We start from the raw sequence: 20813 nt of genomic DNA, 5'->3' as shown, positions 1-20813 counted from the left end.
TTTTTTTTTGCGGTACGCGGGCCTCTCACTGTTATGGCCTCTCCCGTTGCGGAGCACAGGCTCCGGATGCGCAGGCTCAGCGGCCATGGCTCACGGGCCCAGCCGCTCCGCGGCATGTGGGATCTTCCCGGACCGGGGCACAAATCCATGTCCCCTGCATCGGCAGGCGGACTCTCAACCACTGTGCCACCAGGGAAGCCCTAGACGTGGCCTTTTGACACTGCTCAGCCGTGGTAAAAAAAAGATCAAGAGGGATGCTATTGACAGATACCGAGGTAAGGAAATCGGTGGCAGACCAGAATGTCCTGTCAGACCGGGGAGAAACTTAGTAGTGTCACGTGAGGTGGTACACGCACATCCAGACAGCAAAGGCTAATGGTGGACATAGGAGGTCAGGAATTGGGGGGCAGGTCTCAGTCCTAGCCGAGGTCTCAGGCCCAGGGGAACATAAAAGCTGTCCAAGTCCTAGAACTATGGTACGCTGGAGATTTGGTTAGAGGAGTAAAAATCTGATTCACCTGAGCTATTTTGGTAAGCGTTTCTCAGTTTTTCCAAAGTAAAGACGGGACTGTTCTTAGTGTGTGGGGCAAGGCTAAGCCGGGAGTTAGGGCCTAGTGGTGAGTAGAGGGTAAAGGAGATGCGCAAAAGAGTGGCGGGAGTTACAGTCGTTCAGGAGATTTCTCTGACGTGAACATGTTTTCCGCTGCTTAAAAAAAAATTTTTTTTTTAAAGTAACGTTTATACCAACTCTGTTCAGGTTCAATAGCAACTCCCTACCTCTCCTGTGCCCATCCTTGTCTCACTCGCAGAGGCCATCGCTGTCAGTTCTTGAAGCTCTTTTGGTTTCGTATTTACCTTTATATTTCTAAATGACACGCTTCTAATGCTATTTCTTGATTTTTTTCCAATATTGGACATAACCTAGAGGCTTCCCACTGGGGAAGATTAGCTTGCTTTTATATTCTCCAACCGCCCTTTCTTCTTTCTCACCCCTAGACGCTTATCTTTTCCTAAATAGTTGATTTTTTAAGTCAATTAAGTTTTTAACTATGTAAATTATATTTATTTGGTTATTATGACTTTATGTACCACGATCGCTCTTATTTCCTGTAAAACATTGTGTTTCCTGGAGTTATTTCATTTTTTTCATTTGTGTAGTAATCTCTGTTCTCTGACAGAAGGGTAAAACTCATAATACTATAAACTCATCAGATTGTATGCCATTTTTCACTTTGGAGACATCCCTCCAACTTTTCTTCATAGGCTGCTACATAGCTGTCTTGGGAATATTCTTCACCTTTTAATATGTAAGATTCTTGTTTCCTGGAACCTGAATCTTCCTTTGTTTTGGAGCCATGATGTTAGGTAACTAACTGAGAAAGGCAGCATGGGAGATAAAATATTTTGACAGGCTTACGTCCCTGAAAATTGTTCTTTTCACCTTTCCTCTCATTTGATTCATGGTTGACTAGATATGGAATTCTCGGTTGGAAGTCATTTTCCTTCAGATTTGAAGGCATTGCTTTATTGTCTTTCTAGTTTTCAGTATTGCTTCTGAGAAATATGCCATTTTGATCCCTGTTCTATTGTATATAAGCTGTTTTCCTTTCTAGAAACTTTTAGAATCTTTTTTTGGTGTTCTGAAATTTCAAGCTGAAGTGCTCTAAAGTAGGTTTTTATCAGTCTTTATTCTGAAGTTTTAATAGGTCCTTTCACTGTGAAACTCATGTCCTTCAGTTATGAGCAATCTTCATGTCTTTCTTCTTTGAAATTTTCTTTGTGTTTTTTCCATTCTCTCTCTTTTTAAAAATTTATTTATTTAATTTATTTATTTTTGGCTGCGTTGCGTCTTCATTGCTGTGCACAGGCTTTCTCTAGTTGCGGTGAGCGGGGGCTACTCTTGCGGTGCGCGGGCTTCTCATTGCGGTGGCTTCTCTTGTTGCAGAGCACGGGCTCTAGGTGCACGGGCTCAGTAGTTGTGGCTCGCGGGCTCTAGAGTGCAGGCTCAGTAGTTGTGGCGCACGGGCTTAGTTGCTCCGTGGCATGTGGGATCTTCCCGGACCAGCGCTCGAACCCATGTCACCTGCATTGGCAGGTGGATTCTTAACCACTGCGCCACCAGGGAAGCCCTCCATTCTCTTTTTAAAGTTCTTATTTTTCCGTTGTTGGGCCTCTTGGAATAATCCCCTCATTTCTTTCTTTTCTTGCCTTTTCTGTTTCTTAGAAAATTTCAGTTCTTACTTCCCGTCCTGCTTTTGAAGGTTTTTCCTTTAAATTTATGCTGCATGTTTCCATTTTCCACGATAACTTTATTTTTTGAATGTTGGAATGTTTCTTGTCTTCTTTTATTTTTCTAATGACTTAATTTTTTTTTCTGTTCCCTGCATGACCTTTTTTTCTGCAGAGTTCATTTTCTTCTGTTACCTTTGCTCTTTAACTTTTATGTTAAAATCTCCTCATGTATATGTTGATCCTTGGCCAGTCTTTTATATTTAAGAGTGAGGTACTGAAACGTGAGTGGAGCTGTGTGTAGGCAAGTCTTGTTAACTAGCGGGAAGCTGGACATTTCATTGGGGGACCCACAAACGTCAGTAGCTATGGGTCTTTTCTTTTGGGCCAGTTTTCTCAGAGAAATCCTTCTATCTTCTGGCTGGATAGGTATATATAGAGAGATTGTGTTCTGGAACTAAGGGGAGAAAGGTGTTTTTCTGGATGGGGGAGGTCTCATTGTTCCCAGGCAAAATTTCACTCAATCCCACTGCTTTTAGTAACATGCCTCACTCCCACTCACATTGGGGCCTCGCTGGTTCCACATGTCCAAATACTAAGCCTTCAGGCATCTTTCTGGGGAGAAGCAGCAGGGCACAGGGGGTAACATCTGGTGTGTGTGTCGCTCCAGGCACGTGTGCTAGCCAGTATAGCTGGGTTTCAATGGATACCTTTTAGAAACATATAAAATCTTTATAAATATACAGATGTAGTGGTTCTCTCTGAAAAACATAACTGTCTAGGAAGCTAATTCTGTGTAATTCCTGCTTCTGGGCTTTACATTTTCCTCCTTTTTTTTCCCCTTCAGAGCAAATTGGAGCTTTGGCAGATCAGCATATTGTCCACGTGGCGTGTGGCGAGTCCCACAGTCTGGCCCTCAGTGACCGGGGCCAGCTGTTTTCTTGGGGTGCAGGGAGCGATGGTCAACTAGGACTCATGACTACCGAGGACTCTGTGGCAGTACCCAGGTAAGAATGTCAGTTGCTGTAAATATTATTTCCTGCTAGTTTCTTTGTTAGATTCCTTGGTTTGGGTTCTGCTTTCTTCTTTTGATTGCTGTCTCCTTTGTGTCACTGTCATGCCTTATACTGTTATAACACTTGTCACAAAAATTGTAATTATTTATAGAAGTGTCTGTCTCCAGTTAAAAAATGTGAGTTGTTCAGGAACTGCACTTTATTTATTCCAGTAGCCTAGTTGCTGGCAGAGTGTTTGGAACTCAATAATGTTTGAATAAAAAAACACCTTTTCATATTGCTGGACTTACAAACCTTTAACTTAAAATTGCAAACCTAAAACAATTATTCAATGAGTCACTTTAAAATAGAATCACAAGGCTGACCTGATTCTCTAATAACAGGCCAGATTACCTTAAGCATTACCAACAGCTAAAATACCAAATATACATAAGTTGTTTAACACAAAAGTACTAATACAATGGTTTTTAGTCCCTTAAGTATTTACTTAATTCTGAATCTTAGATGATTTGGCTAGATACGTAACAGATGCTTCACCACTAAGTAAATGTCTAAAATATTGAAGTTACTTTCAGGTGGACGTTTTGGAGGGGGGCCGTCTCTGTTTGTTGAGGGTTCTTAATGATCAAAGAGACCACTGGTTTATTTCCTTCACATAATTCCTGCTCCTTTATACTGCACATGTACAACTTTGCTTGTATTGCAGTACTTGTCACATTCTTTGCAATTTTTAATTTAATAACTATTTTTAGTACAATCTTGAGGCCAAGAGACCTGGATCATTCATTTTAGCATCACCATTGCGAAGCGTGCTCCAGCACATGCATTGCTCAGTACAAGGGTGTTTATTAAATGCTTCTCCTCCCCTGCCCCATTATTGTCCCTTTTAAAGGACAATACATTCTTCTTCCTCTTCCTTTTTTGCCCTTCTTAGATTTTTGTCTCTTTAATCAAAAGCTGTTTCAGGGAAAAGAGGAACGGGGAGGTAAGAATGATTTGATTCCATTTCCTGATTTAGAACAGGTAATGTCTTGGGTTCATTACTTCCAAAAATTCATTTGGGGGGAAGAGGGAGAGTAGAAATTTAAAAAAGGGGGATGTTATATTTTAAGAAATTGTAATATTAAGGAAAAGATTTATAACATTAATGACAGAAGTATTTCATTCGTTGATGTCCAAAGACTCAAGAAAAGCTGTTTAGTGGCATTTCATTTCTAAAAATGGAGTAATCTGTGTTAGAGTAGCAGTTTGTTTTTATTTTTATTAGTCATGTCTAAATTATGGATGACTTCTGAGGGTTTAGTTTGTATATAATTTCATATTATAACTTAATTAAATTCATTAATTCATACCTTGGTATTGTGGAAAGTAACATAGATTCGAGGTCATACGGACTCAGATTCCAGTACTGGCTCTATTACTTATTAGGTGAATGACCTTGGGCAAATTGTTGAACTTACCTAGGCCTCGATTTCCTAACTTAAGAATGGAGTTACGTAGTATTGGGTACCTTTACAAAGTTATTGGGAGGATGCAGTAAGACGAGTAGGTAAAACACAGTATATGCTTGTGCATGTGTATCCCGCTTTCTCCACCTCAAGGGTATAATTTCTTATTGTTTGTCTTGTCCTTTTGACCTGCGTCCTCTCTGTAACTGTGATTGTGGAGGTTGTATTGAGGGTAATGGTGACCCATAGAGGGAGGAGTGTGGGGAATTTGAGTGGAAGCTGGCCAGGAAAAAGGGCTGTTGCTGCATAAGTTTCTGAGACACTGGGCCCCAAGGCAGTATTACATTTTCCAATTTAAAAAAATAGTGGGGTTCTACAAGCTATTGATACATGCAGCAATTTGGACAAATGTCCAGGGAATTATTCTGAGTGAAAAAGAAGCCAATCCCAAAAGGCTGCCTACCTACTGTATGGTTCCATTTATATAACATTCTCAAAATGACAAAATTGTGGAAATGGAGGGTAGATTAGTGGTTGCCGGGGGTTACGAATGGGGGAGGGGAGGAGTGGTTATAAAAGTACAACAAAAGGAATCCTTGTGGTGTTGGAACCACTGAGTATGGTGCTGGATACATGAGCCTACACGGGTGACACAAATACTACAAACTCAGAAATGAGTACAAATAAAACTGGGGAAATATTGGCCTGGCCAAAAAGTTCGTTTGGGTTTTCCTGTAACATCCTATGGGAAAACCTGAATGAACTTTTTGGCCAACCCAAACATAAATGAGATTGGTAGGTTATGTTAATGTCAGTATCTTTGTTATGATACTATACTGTAGTTTTGCAAAATGTCATCACTGGGGGAAACTGGACAAAGTGTACAAGGGATCTCTGTATTATTTCTTACAACTGCATGTGAATCTACAATAAAAAATAGTTGGGTTCTGTTTGGTACTAAATGCATATGTGAACTCTATTTTATAAATTTTTTTAGATCTGAGAAAATAAACCATTAACAAAAGCAACATCTACCTATCACTCTAAATAACCCCCTCCTCGCCTATTAGATGTCTGTCTTCTAAAATGCCCCTTCCCGAAAGTGTGCCCGTCTGACTCCTTTGTTCCCATGGCATACACTTAATGAAGAGGAAAATGGCAACTTGTGAATTACTAAAATAGGAAGCAGCAGATATTCTCAGGCTGTCCGCCTCTGTTGGGCAGTGCCAAGCATGAATTTTTTCTTTTAATTCTCACCACAACCCTGTGAATGGGTACTGTTCTTATCTCTGTCTTTGACACAAGCAAGCAGAGCAGCGGGATTTAAAAGTTATCATATGGGGCTTCCCTGGTGGCACAGTGGTTGAGAGTCCGCCTGCCGATGCAGGGGACACGGGTTCCTGCCCCGGTCCGGGAGGATCCCACATGCCGCGGAGCGGCTGGGCCCGTGAGCCATGGCCGCTGAGCCTGCGCGTCCGGAGCCTGTGCTCCGCAACGGGAGAGGCCACAACGGTGAGAGGGCCGCATACCGCAAAAAAAAAAAAAAAAAGTTATCATATGATCTTCCTCTTTATCATCCTGGGGAATCAGAGTTTTTGAGGCATTGCCCTTCTTAATTTTTTTAAATTATGGTAAAATACACATAACGTAAAATTTACCATCTTATCCATTTTAGAGTGTACAGTTCAGTAGTGTTAAGTATATTCACGTTGCTGTGTGACCAATCTCCAGAACTTTTTTCTCTTGCAGAAATTTAACTCTGTACTCATTAAATGACAACTCCCCATTTCTCCTCTTCCCAGCCACTGGCAGGCACTGTTACACTTTGATTTGTATGAATTTGACTAGTCTAGATATCTCACGTAAGTGGGATTATAGAGTATTTGTCTTTTTGTTACTGGCTTACTTCACTTAGCATAATGTCCAAGTTTCATCCATGTTGTAGCATGTGTCAGAGTTTTTGTTCTTAAAGGCTGATGAATATTCTGTTGTATACATATTCCAAATGTGTATACCTCATTTATTTTTCTAGTCATCTGTTGATGGACACTTGGGTTGCTGCCACCTTTTGGCCATTTTGAATAATGCTATCAATGTGGGTATACAAATATCTCTTTGGTACCCCGGCTTTCAGTTCTTTTGGGTATATACCCAGAAGTGGGATCGCTGAATCATGGCATTGCCCTCATTTGAAAGCCATTTAGATACTAGCCATGTTCTTAGGGATCTTTCTTCTGTAGTTTACTCCTTTTGTCCCTGAATTGGAGATGACAAGGTGGGAATTAACAGTGGGCTATGGTAATGGGTTTAGGTGCAGTTTTTTTTTTTTTTTTTTTAAAACAGTAGCTACCTAAGAGGCAGGAGGTTAGTGAAAGACTTCATAGAATTATATCATGTAAGATTATATGTTTGATTTTAAAAAGTCTTTTGTGAAAGATGTTACTTATTACAACTGTTTTGTTTAGTTGGGAATATTTCCAGTCATTGTTCGTGAATGCCCTTCTTAAGAGGAAAGTCTTTTCTGTTTTAGGTTAATACAGAAGCTGAACCAGCAGACAATATTGCAAGTTTCCTGTGGCAACTGGCACTGCTTGGCTCTTGCAGCTGGTAACGTACATCTCTGCTGATGTTCTGTTAATTTGAGAACCAATTCTCTTTGCATTTTTGTGTGATGTTATCTAACTGGATACCTTTAACTAACTAGTCAGGGTCTGTGCATTCCTGTTGGACAGCAGCAATTCGCAGGCAGCCTTTGTGTAGCTCATACTTTTCTCAGGGTTTGGATGATGAAGGAGGTGGTCATCATTGCTGCTCCCACTGTCTCTCGGGGGAAGGTGAAGAGGAAACAGTACGTCAGTCGTGTTCTTGAGCGGAACATTGGTTTTTCTTAGCTATAGCTCACTGTGGCGTTACATTCCACCATGAAGCTTCCAAATAAGTGAAGAAGGTGGAGTTAGAAAAACCTAAGCCAGCAAATAATGCTGTATTTTGTTAGGATAAATTTGAGGGGAAGTCGGCACTAACAGGTCCTGCTTGATTCTTTGTGGTGCCGTCCGGGTCATAGCTGGACCCCGTGAAGTCCTGGGTCTCTCATGGTCCTGGTGTGGTCAGAACTCGTTCACCTTGCTTAGTGAATCAAAGCCTGGTAATTGCCTATTGAGAACTGAATTGACTTACACATTTACTTTTTTCTTTGCATAAATGTTAATAGCCTTGGAAGGGTGATAAGGCTCAGCTCGTCTCTGTTGTCATGACAAGTGGGAGGTTTGGTTGCAGCATGAAGTGTGTCTGCTCCCTTGCTCTTGGGTGTGTGTGTGTGTTGTGGCCGGAGGGCACTAACAAACGAGCCTACCGGGCAACCTTGGTGTTCTAACAAGGTTATTTTTGTGGATGGCACTTGTATCATTTCTGGTAATACAGTTATCCTCTTCTTATTTCAGATGGCCAGTTCTTCACGTGGGGGAAGAACAGCCATGGGCAGCTGGGTCTGGGGAAGGAGTTCCCCTCCCAAGCCAGCCCGCAGAGGGTGAGGTCCCTGGAGGGGATCCCGCTGGCACAGGTGACTGCAGGAGGCGCCCACAGCTTTGCCCTGTCTCTCTCAGGAGCCGTATTTGGCTGGGGGATGAATAACGCGGGGCAGCTCGGGCTCAGTGACGAGAAAGGTAGGTGAAGTCTTCACGTGGCCCTCTTAACCTCATTTGTTTAGTATGTGCTTCCTGAGGAGCTTGTATGTGCTGGCCCCGTGTCAGGCACTAAGGGTGTAGCAGGGACCAACACAGAGAATACCCTTGGCTTAGCGAAGATTGTCTGCTAGTGGGCAGACGCAAACCACACACCAGTAAGTCTACCGTATGTCACAGGCTTTGAGAGGAAAGGTTCCTATTTCATATAAGGTGGCCGGGGAGCGCCTCTTGGATGAGATGTTTGAGCAGAGCCCTGTAGGAAGTCAAGTCGGAGAGGAGATGTGTAGATACGCTGGGCGGAGACTGTTCCAGTCAGAGGGAACAGGGTGTGCAAGCAAAAGTTCTGGTGCAGGAGGATCTGTGGTGTGCTCAGGGCTGGGGTGACCGGAAGACGGGAGCTCAGAGAGCTAGGGGGGCCCCATTATGTAAGGCCTGAAGGGCAGGCTAAGGAGTTTGGCTTCTCTCGCTGAAATCAGGGAAGACACCGAGGTGTTGAGGAGAAGAGTGATCCAGTTTAACTTTGCCTAGAGTGGGTCCACGGGGGAAGCTGGAAGTTTGGAAGTAGTGGGAATAAAGATGGACTTGAATATATTTGAAGGTGGGCCAGTTGGTTTTGCTCATTGTTGGATGTGTAGTTTGAAAGAAAGAGGAGAAGCTGGAAGGGTGAAGTCTCATTTATGAAATGAGGAAAGCTGTGTATGGGGAGTGGGGCGGAGCGGTGGGAAGAACTGGGGAGTGTAGGGAACCCATGAGTTAAGTTTTAAATACGTTAAAAATGAGGCGTCTGTCAGACGTGCAAGTGGAGGTTCAGGCAGGAAGCGGAACATGAGAGTCAGGAGTCCAGGGGGACCCAAAATTCAGGCTAAGACAGCTGTGTACGTCTCAGAGGCAAATGGTAGTGACACTGCTATTTCTCTCATTCTAGATCGAGAGTCTCCTTGCCACGTGAAGCTCCTGCGAACACAAAAAGTTGTCTATATCAGTTGTGGAGAAGAGCATACAGCAGTTCTCACTAAAGTAAGGGACTTGGAGTATTCCAGTTTGTTCCGCGGCTCTTTGGTGCTGGGTATGACATGAATGCTTATTTATCACGGTTTGGTTGGTTGGATAGGGCCTTTTAGAGAGAGCAGTTAATGGTGTCTAAAAATAGTCCAGTGTTGTCTCCCTTCTCAGCAACCATCTGCATTCTCGCTCTTCCCTCCCTGCAGTGGTGGTCAGCCTCCAGGCGCTCAAGAAAACGGACCCTTGCCCCATTCCAGCTGACACCTGCTCCCAGGCTAAATGCATATGACCAGTATCCCTATGAAAGCTCCCCAGTAACGGGAGTTAGACATTAATTCAGCCATACTTCCCTGAAGACCTTTATTAAAGTGGCACAAAAGTATTTTTTTTTAAATAAATTTATTTATTTATTTTATTTTTGGCTGTTTTGGGTCTTTGTTGCTGCACGCAGGCTTTCTTTTAGTTGCAGTGAGCGGGGGCTACTCTTTGTTGTGACGTGCGGGCTTCTCATTGCGGGGCTACTCTTTGTTGCGGAGCATGGGCTCTAGGCGCACAGGCTCCGTAGTTGTGGCGCACGGGCTTAGTTGCTCCGCAGCTCGTGGGATCTTCCCGGACCAGGGCTCGAACCCATGTTCCCTGCCCTGGCTGGCGGATTCTTAACCACTGTGCCACCAGGCAAGTCCAACACAAAAGTATCTTTTTCTTCAAGTTGAGCCACAGTGAGATTTAAGAATTTCTAAAAATATGAGGGACTTCCTTGGTGGGTCAGTGGTTAAGCCTCCGCCTGCCAATGCAGGGGACACGGGTTCAAGCCCTGTCTGGGAAGATCCCGCATGCCGCTAAGCCCGTGCGCCACAACTACTGAAGCCCTGCGCGCCTAGAGCCCGTGCTCTGCAATAAGAGAAGCCACCGCAATGAGAAGCCTGTGCACCGCGACAAAGATTCAACACAGCCATAAATAAATAAATAATAAATAAATAAATTTTAAAAATAAAAATATGAGGATAAAAAAAAAAATATGAGGATAATACATTCAAATCAGTTATTATTAAGGGAAGCTAGTGGTGTTTAGGGTATGTCCTTCAACCTCCTGAGACTGATATCAGGGAAAAATACACCCTTTCAGAAAAGATTCTAGAATGCCACTGTGAGAGAGAAAATGCTAAGCTGGCCTGACCCTTTTGGCATTTCTTTGGCATAAATTTGTTCTTAAAGTGATTTTTTTCTATTATGGAAGTAGTTCCTGTTCATAAATAAAGAAGGATTAAGAAGGATTAATCCTTCTTAAATAAAGAAGGATTCTAACTCAAAAAGAATCACTGTTAATATTTTGGTGTTTTCAAAGCAGAAACAGAGACACAGACATAGAGAACAAACGTATGGATACCAAGGGGGAAGACGGGGGTGGGATGAATTGGGAGATTGGGATTGACAAATACGCACTATTGATACTATGGGTAAAATAGATAACTAATGAGAACCTACTGTGTAGCACAGGGAACTCTACCCAGTGCTCTGTGGTGACCTAAATGGGAAGGAAATCCAAAAAAGAGGTGATATATGTATACGTATAGCTGATTGACTTTGCTGTATAGTATAAACAAACACAATATTGTAAAGCAACTATACTCCAATAAAAAATATATATATATTTTTTTTGGTGTTAAAAAGTAGTTCAAGGTATATATAACTTTCAAATATATATAGCAATATTCTGTGTTCTTTTAAAACAAGCCATTTAAATATATGTATAAAAGAACAATGTAATTAATGTTTTAAAATTATCTACCTTTTTTTTTGCTTCTAAAACAGTTACATCTAGAGAGAATGAAAAGGTGTTTTCATGTCGAACAAATACTATCATAGATTCACTTTAATAAAATGCCTTAGCATTTGTTCAAGTACAGCTGCTAAAAAGATCTTACTTTCCAAGGAATCTGTGGAGCATTTAATTTTTTACATATAAATGATTGTGCAAAATCATCTCATTTCACCTTTTTCTTCTTCTTTTGTTTTCCTTCTTATTAACACATCGTTGTACTTTTAAACAACTTTCAGAATTTATAGATGGCACGCATTCCCTTGAGCAGTACTGTCTTTATTCCATAAAAGTGTAGTCTTAAGTTCTTTTAAAATTATTTTTCCATTTAATCAACATTCCAAAGAAGTGATTGGCTAAGTATCAAGCGTAGCATTCTTATACAGACCGTCGTGATACGAATTTTGTGTACAGAGGCTAAAGGAGTGTACGCAAACTCAGAGACACAGTGCAGTCACATGATATTTGCTCCTTGTTAGAGCGGAGGTGTGTTTACCTTTGGTGCTGGTTCCTGTGGGCAACTTGGACATGATTCCATGAATGACGAGGTTAATCCAAGAAGAGTTCTGGAGCTGATGGGCAGTGAAGTCACTCAGATTGCCTGTGGCAGGTGAGTGGTCCTAAGAGCTTCCTCATAGATATTAAGACCCAGAAATGGATCATGTCTTTGCAGTGATGGAGAATATGTGGTTAGACCCAGCCACCGTCCTTTTAAGAAACCTTAACTGCACGCACACCTACGGTGAGAGTTTGGAGAGAGTCCGATCTGAACAGGGTGTGGTGAGGAAGGGTTTTAGAGAAGCAGAGCCCCCTGGGGCCAGTAGGCTTCTTTGGGGTAAAGAATAGCATGATGTGTGGGAGACGTGAAGAAAGGAAAGTGAGAGAGCCTCAAAGAATGTCTTGGAAATTTTGCTGGTTCCCCCCACCCCCCGCCGCCTCTTCCCACTCATCCCAGATGCAGCAGGCCTTCAGCTCTTTCCGAGAAGTCTTGCCATCATCCCGATGACCTAGATTATCAGGGAAAGATGGTGTTAACGAAGAGCCAGCGCTGCAAAAAAACAGGCACATGTGAACACAAGGGGCAGCCCTAGGATGTGCAGTGCTCACACGTGGAAGTAAAAAGTCAGAGTGTGTATTAACCCGTATCAGAAGGGATGCTGATGCGTTAATTTACATTCTTTTCCCCCAGACAACACACCCTAGCCTTTGTGCCTTCTTCTGGACTCATCTATGCATTTGGTTGTGGAGAAAGAGGTCAGTTAGGAACTGGACACACTTGTAATGTCAAGTGCCCGTCTCCTGTGAAAGGTTGCTGGGCCGCCCATAGCGGCCAGCTTTCAGCCAGAGCTGGTAAGAGTGATTTTTTTATTAGAATTTAATGGTCTTTTAAATGCTAAAAACAATTATTTATAGAACACGTATTTATTTTTTTACCTTGAGGTCTTTTGGAAGGAATGAATGTGAGGTATTTTCTTTGAACGTCAATCAGCAAGTATTTGAGTATTCACTATGCATGAGGCTCGTTAGTTGAGATCCTAGAGAATAAAGCAAAACATGTCATTTTGGCCCTAACGACCTTGATGGTGGCGTATACATTTTATTATTGTTGCTGATAATTGAGTGCTTAACCAAGTTCTGTAACCATGCTGAGCCCTGAAGACAACCTTAAGAACCTAGGGGTCATTATCCCCATGTTGGAGATGAGGAAACTGAGTCTTAAGGAGGTTAAGTAACTTGCCCAAGATGATACAGATTCGGGGAACAGGATTTAAAACCAGGTCTCTTCTTTTTGAAGCCTGTGTTTTTTTTTTTTTTTTTTTTGCGGTACGCGGGGCTCTCACTGTTGTTGCCTCTCCCGTTGCGGAGCACAGGCTCTGGACGTGCAGGCTCAGCGGCAGTGGCTCACAGGCCCAGCCTCTCTGCAGCATGTGGGATCTTCCCGGACCGGGGCACGAACCCGTGTCCCCTGCATCGCCAGGCGGACTCCCAACCACTGCACCACCAGGGGAGCCCTGTGTTCTTTTTTTTAATTTTTAAAAATGTTATACAGTTTTTAAAGATTACACTCCATTTATAGGTATTACAAAATACTGGCTATATTCCTGGTGTTGTACAACACATCCTTGTAGCCTGTCTTATACCCAGTAGTTTGTACCTCCCATGCCCCAATCCTATATTGCCCGCCCTAGTTCGAACGAACCACTAGTTCGTTCTCTATATCTGTGTCTTAAAGCCTGTGCTCTTAACACTTGTACTGTGTTACCTTTCCTTTATGATTGCTATTTTGGTCAAGACATGACATGATTTCTTTTCATGCCATTTTTTCCTTCTCTTAAAAAATAGTGGAATTTTGTTCCATTTCATTTCAAAATAGTTCCATTTCATTAGAAATCAAAATAAGGCAGTCACTCAGTAAGAGTGACTTGAAATAATAAATCCAGAAGCTTAAATGCAGCTGGAGAGCCATTAGAAAGAAGTGTGATTTAATAATTAATTAATTTTGATTTTGAAGGCTATAAAATGACACACTTCTGGCTTGATCAGAATTTTATTTTAACAGTAACAATCATAAGTTCCCTGCTGGATTATAAGAAACTTAAGTATAGGGATGGAGTCTTTTCTTCTTTATAAACCTGGCATATAGCACAGGGCCTGGCACAAACTTCTCACTGAATAAATATTTATGGAAGGAACATATGAGCATCTAAAAATGTAGTGGAACTTAAAATGTAAACTAAACAAGATTTTGTTTAGGTGATGTTACCCAAAGTGAAAGAATGGCTTGGTGTCCTCTTCTGAATCATTTGTAAATTTCTTCTTCTCTAAGGCATTGTACACATGTGAGGAATGCGTATATTTAAGAAATACACCAATGTAAAAAACTCAAACATTTTATAGGTTAATTTGAAAACACAAGGTTTTTGAAGTTTAATTGCCGCATAACTTATGTGATCATAAATCTGTGCTTGGATGTTTGCCAAAGTAGGTAAATTTCAATTTGTTATGTAAATGCTGTGGTTTTAGGAACCTTCATGGTAATGTGGGAGCACAGAGGAAGGCGTCAAGGAGTATTCCGGTTAGAGGAAGTCTGAGCTGTGTCTTAAAGGATGATTTGGAGTTAGCCAGGTAGAGGATTGTGAGTGGGTGGGCAGTGGTGAGTACCGTGGAATCGCACATTCCAGGGGCACCTTTCCAGTTATGCTCTAGGAGGCGCCATTCATGGAGAATACGGTGTGCACTGGGGGAGGTAGAGGAAGAGGCGTGGAGGTAGGAGGTAGTGTGGTGTGCTAGAAATGAAAGCAAGGTGGTGGTAGGGGTGTGTCAGCACGGGTGCAGTACGATGGGAGGCAGAGCTGGGGTAGGATGTGGAGGTCCTCCGGAGGAGCTGCAGACCGCCACCCTCAGGGCCCGAATGATTTCTTAGCAGACGTTATGGTTTACGGTAGTGACTCTTTTAAACTTCAGGGCAGTGGCATGACAGACTTAGAACGAAAAACAGAAATGAGGTCAGGACAAGCTGGCAGTGGGAGGGAGGCAGGGAGGGTTAGAGTGGAAGATACAGTCTTACATGTTTAGTTTTAACTGAAGTAGAAACAGTCCTGGGAAGAGAGCTGGGGGAGGAGGTTTCTTACTTCTTGGGCAGAATTAAATGGATAGGAAACCGTTCTGAAGCACATTTTGGAGTATTAGAAAAGGGGATCAAGGAAAAACGTTAATTGTTGAAAACTGTGCTCTTGAAAATTTTCTTGATAGATCGCTTTAAATACCGTATTGTCAAGCAGATCTTCTCTGGAGGAGACCAGACTTTTGTACTTTGCTCCAAATATGAGGTAAACCTTTCTTTTGACTATTACTTTGGGGGTGGAATAATGGCGAACCAATATTTATTTTAATAAATAATTACATGAGAGCAACGTTACTCTTTGTTTCTACCCATTTTATTATATTAAAGTAAGCCAACTAAACCTTGAGGTCATCTCCCTTTTGCTTCCTAGAGGTGCCAATCATTTTCTTGGTATTTTAATCACAGAGTTCTGATTTATAATTGAACATTATTTATTTATATCTGGATTTGTCCCAAAAGAGATTTAAGGGAGACCTTAGAGAGTTCATACTTACTTTGGGATTATTTGACTTTCCATTCTTTGCTTCCCTGTTAAGTAGCCACAAATGCTGGGTGTTTGAGAGCTCTCTGGGTTGGTTGATGTGATCGAGCCTACGCGAAGTATAAGAGATGCCACGGTATTCAGCTCTCCTTTGTTATTTATCATCTGCTCGTAGCACCACGCTAAAATTTCCCTCAGGTTGTCTCCTGCATCACTGTGGTGGGTAAGTCAGGAAGAATGACATTCTTTCAGGACTGAAGGTTGTGGAGAACGTGGGCCAGGTATCTGTGACAGGGTTTTAATTCATCCCCCTCTCTGGATGAGAAATGTCAGTCTGCAATCAGCACAGATTTGTTTCCTGCTTTCCACCCCCTGCCCTGCTCTCAGGCTTCCTCTCCTCTCTCCCTCCCTGCCCCTCTCCTCCCCTGTCCACCTTGCTTTTATTCAACAAGCACTTAGGGAGGACCAGCGGTCTGTAGTGCATGGATCCTTATCTTACGCTGGAGGAGCAGGGTAGGGCCCTTGGTGATGACAAAGGAATCAGAATAGGTTAAAAAGAAAATGAGGGTCTGTGGACACAAGGGGCCTTGTCGCTGCTGGAAACTCTCCGCCTCTCTCTGATACTTCGCCATCTTTCAGTACACGATGTTCTTGCCTTCTAGTCAGTATCATTCTATGACTTTGGTATTAAAGGTTGTGGTGGAGTCTGAGGCTGCAGGTTGGACAGCTGAAACTGACAATTAGCTCTTTTCCAGGTCAGGATCCTGGAGAAAGTTCTGTTGAGTGCAGCCATCTGGGGTGATTTGGAACTGTTGCTTTAGACCTATCTTAGGACCAGCTTCAGTGCTTCACAGAGAAACCTTGAGAACAGCTGAGACTATTCTTTGTTCCTTTAAGATGCTAATAGAGCGAAATATGAAAAGCCCTGAATCTCTGCAGGATAACTTTGTGTCACAAGTAGTAGAGTTTGAAGTATTCATTTCCCTATGAAACTGGCTTGATTAACCAACTTCAATTTTCCTGTGAAATTCAACATAAAACTTTGTTTCATTTCTTTTGTAAATATGGTATCTGATATTCGTATTTGGCTTTTAAATTTACTGTAATTAACACTGTTGGGACTGGAGAACAAAACGTTGATGAGAAGGAAGTGAAAGTAGCATATTGTTGGAGAAATTAAATTTTCCAGGTTAAATTTTAAACAGCTGCAAGAGTTGTATGCATTAAAAATGTAAGATAACAAAGACAAAAGAAACTAAAAATAGAATATGACTTAGAAAAGTATTGTTTGTTTGCTTGATTTTGAGGTATAATTAACCTACAACACTATTTTAGTTCCTGGTACACAGCATAGTGATTTGATATTTCTATAATTTCAAAACGGTCGCCACAAGAAGTCTAGTTACCATCTGTTACCATACAAAGATATTACATAATTATTGACTAAGACCTAGGAGTCTTAAAAAGATGCTGATGTCTCTAGAGATTCTGATTTAACTGGTCTAGAGTGTGACTTGGCTGTCGGGATTTTTGAAAGCTCTGGTGATCCATAGTGCAGCCACAGTTGGGAAACACCGACCTAGACCAATTTTTTCTTTTGGGGCTGTATGTAATTCGAAGGTGTGGAAAATCGTCGCTTTTTCTTGAGTCTGTGATTCTGAGCTTGCACTGCATCCACGGCATCTGGTTTACTGGACGTGCAATGAAGACTGACAGAATAGTTCTGTGTTTATATTTTATTGTAAGTATGTGTTAGCGTCTGTGTTCAGCTACCCCTTTGACTGGGGGAAGTAATTAAAATTTGCATAATGACAGTGGGTTGCGAGACCATGGTGGAGAGGCAGTCTTGTTTGTTCTCAAGTGTCTGCTCTGTCTTATAGGTTTTCTCTATGTAATCCAGGATGGCTTTTGTTCTCTCAGTAGATGTCGGTGGTCATTTTCGTAAAATAATTATCAAGAACAGATGATCATAAACTTTGACGAGCGTCTCTGATTTGTTACATGCCCTTCTCCTTTCCCCTAATGATGATATCAAAACTCATAACTCTGAGAAGATAACCAAGAAAATTTACTCAGAAAGTTGTGTTTTTATGTGCAGGTGCAAAGGAGAAAAAGGGATCATCTGGTTAATGCTTTAATATTACTTTTTTCCTCCTTTTTAGTGACAAGTACAAGAGGCATAAAGCACTCTCAACTTCTTCTTAGTTCTAGATCAAGAACAGGATTGGGGGAAACTAAGGTGAAAAAGAGCCATTTTAGGAAATAGAAGTGCTTATATTATTATTATTATTTAATCTCACTGAAGAAAGGACGTGCAAGTACAGTGCTGGGCGGCATTTGGGATTTTCAAGGCCATTTTTTTTTTTTGCGGTACGCGGGCCTCTCACTGTTGTGGCCTCTCCCGCTGCGGAGCACAGGCTCCGGACGCGCAGGCTCAGCGGCCATGGCTCACGGGCCCAGCCGCTCCGCGGTATGTGGGATCCTCCCGGACCGGGGCACGAACCCGCGTCCCCTGAATCGGCAGGCGGACTCTCAACCACTGCGTCAAGACCATTACTGACATGTCCTTTTTGTTACCTTTCTTATAAATTTATAGCTCTATCCTCTGAGCAAGGCATTAAGAGGCATTACGTTTTCAAGGATGATTTGCGATACAGATTGTAACTGAACTCTGACTTTTTATAATACATTTTGTTGGAGTTTGGTCAACAGCTATGGCAAATGATTAGTAATGTGTAAGCCTTGATGTTATGGTGAGTCAAAGCAGAGCGGGAAAGAAGCCTGAAGAAGTCATATTGGTGGTTTGGTTTCTCTGGGGAGTGTGCTAAAGGGCCATCCCAACTTCAGAGCTCCCCATGGGACTGGCTGAGGCCTCTGTTACACCGAGCCGTAGTTCAGCGTCTCCTTCGGCCCAATCCTGCCTCCTCCATCCCTAAGGAAATGTGGTTCTAAAGCCACCCCCGCCCCTGCACATAAATCTCAGGCTCAGAGTCTGTTTCCCAGAGGAATCTTACAGGTTTAAATCCTGCTGGAGGCAAGGGGACTGGGTCCTGGTACCACGCCCCCACCTGCTGCTGGGTGGGAAAGGACCGAAGCTCTAGCCCAGGGCAGCACAGCTGGGAGCCCTCAGGAGTGTACACTCTCGGCAGCTGGGGGAGTGAGCGCCTCCGTTCTGAAGGGTGGGAGGATCTGGCAGTGCACCCCAGCTCCTGTATGTAAGTGCAACACAAAGCGGGGAATATACGGGGAGAGGGAGATGAGGAAAGATACATGCTGTTACATGGTTTCTCTTTTTTATTGTTATATTTAATCCTTCAGAATTCTTCTCCTGCCGTCGACTTCAGGATGATGAACCAAGCACATTACACCAGTTTAATCAATGATGAAACCATAGCAATCTGGAGACAAAAACTCTCAGAACACAACAATGCAAATACAATCAAGTATGTGGTCGCATGTTTTCATGTTGTTTCAGAGTGTGTTGGAACTTCCTAGCTTAGTGATTTTTTCCCTACTTCCGGCTTGAGGTTGGGAATATAAATGGAGTTTTACATTTCAGGGAATCAGTTTTTGGGCACATGTTTACTCAGGATTCGGTGCCCTTAGACCCGGATAACGTAATAGGTTGTTCCCCCGTTTTCTCGCAGAACGTGTTCCTCAGCCTCCCTTGTTTGGATCTCAGTCCTGACCGATGAAGGCCTGAGCTGGCCTTTCTGCTAAGAAAGCTCAGTGTTACTGTTTAACTCCAAGACTTTCTTCATATGCATATTCCAAAGCGCATCCCAAATCGAAGACAGCTTATTTTACCTAATCTGAGTCATTTCGCATTTTCACATTCAGAATGATCAGTTGAGATAGTAATTCGGTGTCTGGTGGAGAAAAAAGTACAGTTAAAGGACTGAGGCCTTTCAGCAAGTTTATTTCATTCTTGAAAGAGAATTTATTTATTTATTTATTTTACATTTTTACACATTTTATTGGCTTTCCTCAGCATTTCCATTTTTCTGCAGAGTCTAATTCTTGGGAATGAATGAATCAGGCTGAATATTAGGTGGTGACGGTTCCCAGAAATGTGTATAAAGCATCTTGCTTTATGGTAGAGATTGTAGTGGAGCAAACGCCAGGTGGCAGCTTTTTTTTTTTTTGCGGTACACGGGCCTCTCACTGCTGTGGCCCCTCCCGTTGTGGAACACAGGCTCCGGACGCGCAGGCTCAGCGGCCACGGCTCATGGGCCCAGCTGCTCCGCGGCATGTGGGATCTTCCCAGACCGGGGCACGAACCCGTGTGCCCTGCATCATCAGGCGGACTCTCAACCACTGCGCCACCAGGGAAGCCCCAGGTGGCAGCTTTTTGAGTGGAGGATCATTGGGAATGCCCTAGAGCACCTCTATGGCAGTCCTCCTAATCCCTCTAACTTTGGGTGGTTCTGCTGGGACGTCATCAGGCGGACTCTCAACCGCTGTGCCACCAGGGAAGCCCTAATTCTTAGTTTTCTTATTTACAGAAGGACAGGATGCAAGAAATGGTCTCTAAAGATCTTTCCTGACCCGGATTCTCTGATTAATAGAAGTTGCTGTGATCCCCTCCTCAGCCATATATTTGTTTTATTCCTTCCCTTTTCCTTATATTAAATAAGAGAGTCTGGGGTTCCTGACCGCAGTTTCACCCTGAGTCCTCAGAAACTAGCGGTTTCCTCAGACACTATGTAATCTAGGTAATAGGAATAAACACTTATTTCACTTATTTTTAGTTTCTTTCTCAGATGGGTAACAAAGTAGAAGGAAGTACTTGTTTGGTTATTAATTCGCAAAGATACTTTCTGTGTTTGGTAAATAACAGCTCAGCTTCTCTTTTTTTGGTTCTATTTTGTGTTCACTTTTGGAGGTGAGGTGGGGAGTGTCTTAGATGATTGGTGGGAAAAGAACGTTCAAGATCATTATTATTAGGCCCAAGAGTTTTCTTTTGGTAGCTTTGATACTGTCTTTTTATTTTATTTTAACATGACTTAAGGAAAACTTAAGCTCTCGTCCATTTTGAGACATGACACAATGTTTCTCTAAAGCAATGTACATTTTCCAAGGCTTCACCTGGGTAAGAAAAAGCGGCTATTAGTGAGACCCTGGAAAAGAGGACTAACCCTGGAATAGAGGACTAAGCCTGTTGTTTAATGCTTGAACAACCATTTATTTGTAATTATTAAAGGCTTCCCTCCCTTTTGCTTCCTGAGCAGCGGGGTCATTCAGATATTATCTTCGGCAGCCTGTTGGAATGGAAGTTTCCTTGAGAAAAAGTAAGTGATTTATTAGTCTTTAAAAAAAAAAAACCAAAAAAACACATGTGATGCAAATACTTACTCAGCAAAGGCCGTGAAAGGCTTCTGTTCTCTTTGATGGTGGTTGACCTTAATTCAGTGGATAAGCCAATGATTTTTGCACAGAAATTGGAATGCCCAATGATGATGAGTGAGAGGACCTCAGGAAGAGCTATGCTGATTCATGCCTGGTTGGCA

The 20813-nt window shown here is 42.4% G+C and overlaps 1 protein-coding gene across 6 annotated transcripts in view; it reads left to right on the top strand.

Annotated features, from left to right (window-relative positions):
- The window catches only part of LOC112393816 (probable E3 ubiquitin-protein ligase HERC3), a 129235-nt gene that overhangs the window by 37822 nt on the left and 70600 nt on the right, over positions 1-20813 (top strand). For 5 of the 6 annotated variants that reach the window (XR_003002028.1, XR_003002029.1, XM_024736209.1 and 2 more), the window contains 9 exons: positions 3077-3236; positions 7224-7300; positions 8134-8355; positions 9302-9393; positions 11677-11807; positions 12387-12547; positions 14951-15027; positions 18622-18746; positions 20535-20594. Coding sequence is in view for 4 of the 6 variants with exons in the window: in XM_024736209.1 (XP_024591977.1) it covers positions 3077-3236; positions 7224-7300; positions 8134-8355; positions 9302-9393; positions 11677-11807; positions 12387-12547; positions 14951-15027; positions 18622-18746; positions 20535-20594 (1105 nt within the window). In the remaining 2 variants the exon portion in view is untranslated. Of the gene's footprint in view, positions 1-3076; positions 3237-7223; positions 7301-8133; positions 8356-9301; positions 9394-11676; positions 11808-12386; positions 12548-14221; positions 14324-14950; positions 15028-18621; positions 18747-20534; positions 20595-20813 lie in introns of those variants that run through there. The other variant, XM_024736210.1, reaches the window with a different exon arrangement.

Source organism: Neophocaena asiaeorientalis, unplaced genomic scaffold, assembly GCF_003031525.2.
Source record: "Neophocaena asiaeorientalis asiaeorientalis breed wild unplaced genomic scaffold, Neophocaena_asiaeorientalis_V1.1 scaffold7, whole genome shotgun sequence".
In the NCBI taxonomy this organism is placed as follows: domain Eukaryota; kingdom Metazoa; phylum Chordata; class Mammalia; order Artiodactyla; family Phocoenidae; genus Neophocaena; species Neophocaena asiaeorientalis.
The sequence above is the reverse complement of the archived record's forward strand: the minus strand, read 5'-3'. Positions and strand labels throughout refer to the sequence as shown.